The sequence below is a fragment of the Amblyomma mixtum genome, chromosome 3, assembly GCF_055824585.1.
Source record: "Amblyomma mixtum isolate Tamu chromosome 3, ASM5582458v1, whole genome shotgun sequence".
Taxonomy (NCBI): Eukaryota; Metazoa; Arthropoda; class Arachnida; order Ixodida; family Ixodidae; genus Amblyomma; species Amblyomma mixtum.
The window spans coordinates 290,187,121-290,194,478 of NC_143014.1; the positions used below are offsets into that span (position 1 = coordinate 290,187,121).

The 7,358-nt window shown below is 48.2% G+C and overlaps 1 protein-coding gene across 1 annotated transcript; it reads right to left on the minus strand.

Moving 5' to 3' along the window:
* Positions 1-4,624: 4,624 nt before the first annotated feature.
* On the minus strand, positions 4,625-7,099 carry LOC149355135 (uncharacterized). Its single transcript, XM_089577602.1, has 3 exons — positions 6,276-7,099; positions 5,756-5,963; positions 4,625-5,100 (listed from the first exon to the last, which is right to left on the minus strand). The coding sequence occupies exons 1-3, from the start codon at positions 6,765-6,767 to the stop codon at positions 4,718-4,720; spliced, it is 1,083 nt and encodes a 360-aa protein (XP_089433728.1). The 5' UTR covers positions 6,768-7,099; the 3' UTR covers positions 4,625-4,717.
* Between the last annotated feature and the right edge of the window lie 259 nt (positions 7,100-7,358).

Consider the following 7,358-nt stretch of genomic DNA (forward strand, 5'->3'; position numbering starts at 1 on the left):
CACTCTCTCTCGCAACCGGCCCAACGGTCGACACGAGAGAGAGATCACAGCACTGCCGCGGGGACATTCTCCTGCAGCGGCGTGCTAGCGGCGCAAATTGCTCGAGTCGCTTCGTGCGCGCAGCGGAGCCTTGCTCCTCGCGCGCCCCCGGGACGGGGTGACTATTGAGTGCGTGTGTACCTGCTGAAGGACGACGTGAATAAACGTCTCCTTTGTGAACTTGGAGGCCTATTTCTTTGCGGCGAATCGCTCTCCTCCCAGTGGAGGTTGAGTGCACCGCATCGGTGTCCCAGTGTGTGTGTGGTGACGGCTGATCGGGGCCCTTGGCTCGCGCGAAGCTCGAACCCGCGGTGGGTGGTGGCCGGTGTCCCCTTAGAAACCCACAGAGTTTAAACGTTTTCTGAGACTACATGGCATTGGACAACACTTTTCTGTCCCGTACCGTGCGTCCAGCAACGGTCTCGTAGAGCGAAGTAATGCAACTCTCGGCTCCGTGCTCAAGAAGACATGCAGTGCTGAACCATTCAGTTGGGAAAGAAAGCTTAATGCGGCAGCCTTTGCCGTCAACACTGCCATAAACGCGAGCTTGGGATTTTCGCCCTTTGAACTTCTGCATGGGTATGTTCCCAAACTGCCAGCAGAAAAATTCCGCCGCGAAGCGACAACCAACTTTGAGACAAGGCTGCTAGACCTCATCGAACATCGCTCAGGGGCACATGTCGATTCAATTCAAGCTCAACAAGAACGGAAAAACCGTTACGACCAAACACATAGCGATGCCAACTTCCAAGTCGGTCAGTACGTGTGGCTTCAGCGCCAAGAGCCCATTACAGATGGCGCATCCAAGCTTGCTGCCAAGTCCATGGGTCTTTACAGAATAGTCGACCAAAACACGCCTGTCACCTTCGTAGTTCGTCGCGCCACTGCCCATCCTGCCAGTACTTCGTCAAGGGACGAAAGAATTATTCATCTGAGCAAGATCAAACGATTCCGGCCATCGTATATCGACCAAGTCCTGCTAGACCCACAGCCAACGCCACTTCCATCATCAACGGAAAGTGCTGTGCACAGTGAAAATGATGACATATCTGAACTCCCTTCCGAAGCATCTGAAGTTATCGCGGACTGTGTTTATGAGAACACTGAGAACATCGCTCAGGCAGGGCAGCTTGCCCGTGTTTCCAGTCGCTCCCGGCGTCATATTCGGCAGCCGAGGTGGCTGGAAGAATATGAAAAGTAATATAAGAGAGTGGGAAATTTTTAAAGGGGGTGGGATGTTAGGACTGCCATATTATAACTTCTCCAACGCCCCTGCCAGTGCACGTGTGCGCGCCAGCCCCGCGCGCACCTCGGACTTACTAGAGAGTTTTAGAATAGGGGGCCCCAAGCTTTGGGGGCCCCAAGAAGTTTGGGGCGTCGAAGTGCGCATGCGCAGAACGCAAGGGTCGCCCTGCGTCTTGGGTTAACGTTAGGGGCGAACGCTATTTCGGCAAAATAGCGTGCGCCCCAACGTTGCTCTACGTTCAGGCAACATGGCGGCGCCCGTCGAAGCGGGGCCTCTCACTACACCACCGATTCGTTGTCGCCGCTACTCTGTGTATTAAGTTTACGGCAAACGAAAGGCGCACGAAGCTTTCGCTTTGTCTGAAGATGCCCGCACCACAAAATTTTAGCGATGAAGTGCTCTAAATTTTCAGATTGCTCCCGTGTTTACAGAGCTGCTAGGCTTAGCGAGTACGCAGTGTTTGGTCGCCATGGAGATGACTTGGCGGGACATTCGAACAGGGTTTTCCGCCTCAGTAGTTCGTCAGCAGGAGGCAATTACCTTTTGTTAATAAATAGCTTTACAGTTTATTACAAATAACGATTTGAATTAGCAATAAATATAAGTCTTTCATTTACCTTCAGTAGCTGCTTAAGTTTTGAGCCGTTGCGGCGCTACGAACAAAAGCGTGCCCATCCACGTGCATAAACATGTGCCTGTTCTGTCAAAACAAAGTGCTCCTTTGAACACGAGGCGGAATGGCATCGGAAAAAGCAGCAGCTGCCCACGTGCGCGTCCGCTTTACGATAGAGGACGATATAAATATATTGAGAGAAGTTTACGCTACAAACCCATTTGAGGATCCCAGGAGATGGGATCAAGTAGCCGCATTAATTTCCCAGGGAACTGGGAAAAATGTGTCGAAAAGGGCTATACGCGACCGGGTGGACCTGCTGCTAGCACAGTTCGAGCGAAACGACAGGGCCAACCTTGCAAAGTAAGTAACATCTAAGCTTTTTTTTTTTTTTCGTTTGCTTTTACGATCACTACCCGAGGCGGTTGCGATTAATTTCATGCTTGCTGTGTTGCTCGTAATTCCAACTCGCGATGCTTTAATACCTCATTGTGCTGTCACAGGTCCGGAACTGAAGAAGAGTATGACGAGAAATGTCACCTTCTGCAGGATGTATATGACATGGCCAAAGAATTTGGTCATGTGATAAAGAAAGCGGCGACAAACAAGGTCGCCTTCTGCCGCCCCCAGGCGCGGTCCGGAGTGCCGTCGTCGAAAGCGCGGGCGTGCGCGTCCAGGGATGGAGCCGCAGCCATTCACACACCGGACCAAGAAGACCCTGTGCTGCCTCCACAGATGCAGAGCTCGTGTGAGTGTCCTCTGAACGGAATGACTTGGAAATATGTCTGTGCTAACCCCACACTTTATTTGTGGGACTCTAGAAATTGTTTGCTTGGCATTCATGCACTGCTGCAGAGTATGCTTCACCAGTTCAGAGTGGCAGCAAAGCCAGTGTGCTTGCGAATACTTCTTTCCTGCCTGAGGTACTAGTAACGTTGCTCTCAGCAAATATAGTGCGAATGTAAATGTAAGCACTGCCACTATTAAACACGAGCTGCACCGGGCTGTTTTACTTGAAGATTTCTCCTGTTTCAATGAACCCGACGTCATCTCGAAGAGGCTAATTGTAGTGCCAGGTCAGCATTTTAGAGCACAAGGAAAAGCTCTCTTTTGTCAATGGGTAAATTGGATTGTAAACTCTAGCAGAAATTAAATCCAGTTTACCTGTATCGATGTCCAGGTATTTGTGAATTTTCCTGCATCAGTCTGCACCACACGTGCACCCTTTAGCATGAAGAAATGATAACGCGTCTATAACATTATGAACAAGAGAATGATGCAATTTATCTTGTGCCTTCTTGTTGTATACAAGCACCAGTGCTTATTCCTCTTGAAGTGGACAAGTAATACCTTTATGCCTGTCGCATTGTACTTACAGTCTCTGAAATATTTTTTTTTTGTTTTAGGGCAGCAAGGAACATCACAAAATGTGAGCGAGGTTATTGAAGAAATATTTTATGCAGACGAAGGCAATGAAAACCTCGATGATGATCACATTGCCGACATTGCCAACAGCACAATGGCTACCACTGGAGTCTGCTTAAACGGCGAAGGCCCATCCAGTGACCAGGCCATGAACCGCACACAAGGGCAGAGCAACATGTCTGCAGCAATGAGTACTACACAAGGTGCCACAGCTGCAGCAGACCCTGCTCGGCAAGGAAGGCGAGGTAAGTCTTGAAGTTCAGTCACCAAGCAGTACAGCTGCTTTGCGATTATAAAGGTAGCTATGTTGTGTATGTGTACACTTGAAAGAACACTTTTGTGGGAACTAGCAATGTCTACAGTTCCACAAACATTCAATGCGCAAGCATCAATGCAGTTCGAAGAGTGGCGTACAACTTCACCCCTGCAGTTGAAAAAACTATCACATTTGACTAACACTGCATGTGCAATGCGTCACACTCGAATTTCCAGGTCCAGGGACGAGCTTAAAATAGTTTTGTCAAAAAGGTGGTCCTTGTAGGAAAGAAAAGTTGTATTTGTGCGCAACTGTTACATGCGTCGTTGCATGGCACTACAATTTATACTTTGTTGCTCATTATTAATGTGTTATGCTGTCAGCAAAGAAGGGAAACATTGAATTGTGTTACTCAAGCACCATGCTGTGTGCATGTTCGTTCCTCACATCATCAGTGCCTGGTGGCTCGATGTCGAATTGGATACTGCGCAGTTTTGGTGACGACAATATGTGTCATAACAGCATACTTAACATGAATACAAAGAAGAGCATCAGAATTTAAGTGTGCTGCACAACATTTTTTGTTGCCATTGCATATGTTCGTTCACTGTTCATTTATTTTCTTTGTTGCGCATAGGTCCCAGCAAAAGAAAAGAGCCAGAGGACAACCTCGAGTTCTTTCAAAAGCGCCTTGATCATGATGTTCTTTGGCGCCAGAGAGAACACGACTTAGAAAAAGAAAGGCTCTCATTGGAACACAAGCGCATAGAGCTTGAGAAAGAAAAACTTGAACAGCGGAGGCAAGAATGGCTGGCAGAAAGAAGGGAGAAGGAAGAAGAAAGCCGCCTCAGAATGGAGCTTTTTGCCAGCCTTCAGCAGCAGCTTCAACGCCAGTCTGAAGAGCGGGCAGAAGAGAGGCGCATTTTTGTACAACAACAAAATGCATCCCTAGAACTAATAAAAACCCTCATGCAGCAGCAAAATAAATAAAACTGCACGCTGCTGTGTCAATTTCCGACGTGAGGAAGCAAACAAAACCAGAGAGTGAGCTCAATTTTTGCACCTTTATTCTGGAAGGCACAAAGTCTCTCTCTGCACCTTTCTGCCACCATTCTTTCAGTTCACAACTAAACAGATATCAGTGAAGGTACTCGCTCAACGAAGGGGGGCGCAACCCAAAAAACATTCCTACTTGGCTGCCATATATGCACGTGTGGCAGTTTGAAAGGATGGTTGCCACTCGGTACATCTGCGGCACGTTCTGGAGCAGAATTTTTTGATTTTTTTTGAAGTCTAGAAATGCCCACAGACTCACAGTTTTCCCAAAACCCCACTCGACAGCTTGTCGAACCGTGCTCATTCCGGCATTAAACCGCTGCTGTTGCAGAGTTAAAGATGAACCAGCGTATGGACGCATGAGCAAAGGCCGCAGAGGATACGCTGGGTCCCCGTATATGGTGTAGTCGCGACCCTGCACCAGCCTCTCCAGTTTTTCATAGAGTCCACTTTCTCGCAGCATCCCTGTAAAAGACATGATGCATATGGTCATTATTAGGTCATGTGATTTAGGTTTGTGTGATTTTCAAGGCGATTATATCAGTTTGGCACTGAAGTTTTAAAGCATGTTTTTAGCTATCAGTGAAACTTTTTGCGACTACCACCGTGCAGTGCCGACATGTCCATTTCTTTTTTATTGCAAACTTATTACCCTGCATGCACATATGTGCACATAGCTTAAATGCTGTCTGTAAGTGATTGCAATGGAGGCCTGTACTGTACATAATAATAGTATGAAGACATACATACTTGGCATAATAGACCAGCACTGACAGATTGGACAGGAGAGAAGAGAGACAGGTGAGCTGTCGACTCTGAACATAAGACGAGCCCGGCACATGGCTGTAGCCAAAAGGTTGACACGAATAACAGAAGAACGGAGGCAGAAAACCCTTCCCATCTGCTAGTACTGTTCCATTGTATTGAGATGAACCACCCAGACCAACTCAGCCCTCTTCCGAGTACTTGGCATACTAAAAATGAAATTAATGTGATTTCCACAGTATAGGGAGATTTTATACCTATCAGCTGTGCTATCACTCATTACGAAATGTGAGAGCAGGACAATATATTAGCGCTTATTCGAGTACAGAATGAAGTGGATGCAGCTCGAACCCACCAGCATCATGCCTGTGCCCAGGGAAGGGACCATCAAGCTCGCAGATGATGCCATTTGCGCACATGACTGCCTGGTACTTCACGGCATGGACTCGCTTGTGGCCCGAAAAGTAGATGCGCTGATTCATGGACGGTCGACAAATTGGTCTTGCAGTCCCATCCACAAAACCCCAGCAGGTTGTGAGCGGGGCACCCTTGTTGTGTACAGCCTGCATGAAAAGGAACACGTTGTGTGACGATACAACAAAATATAACAGTTTAAAAGGTTGGTACGTAATATAAAAAAATTAGCTGCAATGTCACTGAACCACGGACAAGGAGGTTAGCGCTGTCAGGAGAATAACTACAAATGCATAATGGCAACAAGTTGTACTACCTTGATTTCGCATGCAACAAAACAAACAATCTCGTTTACTCTCGATTCGCTGCTACCTCGACCAGTTTTCACTGACAAACTGGTTGACATGGCAGTTAACTCCCGATGTCATAAAAACTCCAGTGAAATGTTCCGCCGAACTCACGTTTGCGTAATCCTCGAGGGCATCAACGTTCAGCCATTCATGTGAAGTCATGTCGTCAAGGAGGCGGCCGAAGTTCTCCTCGATGTGAGAGAATAGTTTTGAAACAATGCTGGACATGGCAGAGCAGTGTCGGCCGAAGATGGGCTCCAAATCCCACCATCGGTTCGGGTAGGCAAGGCGCCGCAGTCCCATCAGCAGGGCTTCTTTCCCCGTGACGCGCACACCTTGGCTGCTCTCGAGGAAGTCTGGAATTCCTAGTGCACATTTCAAAATATCCACATGTTCCTTTTGAAAGCGAAACATTCGTCGGAACTCTTCTTCTTCCACAGCATCTGTATTCAGCAGCCCGGCGCTCGATTTGTACCGTCGCGGCGCTCGGGCGGACCGCAGCCGATGTCCAAGAAAAAGGTCTTCCAGCTCCGCCCAGCTTAAATCCAAATACAAAAGTTGGTCACAGAGCACACTGGCGCGGCTTCGGTGTAATTTCGGCATGATGTCGTTGGAGAACTCGCCCAAACCACAACCGACGGCTCGCAGAACGAAAAGACCCAGGCATGAGATACCGCCGAGCTACGCTAGACTTGAGTTGGCTAAGAGTGACCGATTTTGCATCGACTTTAAAACCAAAAAAAGAGCTGTTTAAAAACACACACTTGCTACAGTTTTTTACTCTTAAATTGTGTGTCTGCGATAATACCAGTTTCTGATGACGAAACAAACGCATATTTTAAAATCTCTTTCAAGAGTATCTTTTTTGTTTGCCGTAGTGGCGCTGCGATCGATAAACGCAAGCCTGGCTCCGTTGCGAAGGGGAGACCCCTATTCTAAAGCTCACCGGCGCACTCGTACGTAGCGCTGGGGCCCGCTATTTCCTTGGGGCCCCCAAGCGTTGGGGCCCCCTATTCTAAAACTCCCTACTTTCTCTCTACGCGTCGACGGCATGTACCGCGCCAGCGCCTCACATCTGGCGCAGTCGAGAGCAGTACTCGCATATTCCGAGAGAGGTCGCTGGCTTGCTAGCAGTCGGTTGAGTGCCACCGGGCTCGCCGGACGCTCATGCCTATTCTCAAATAAACAGTTTTA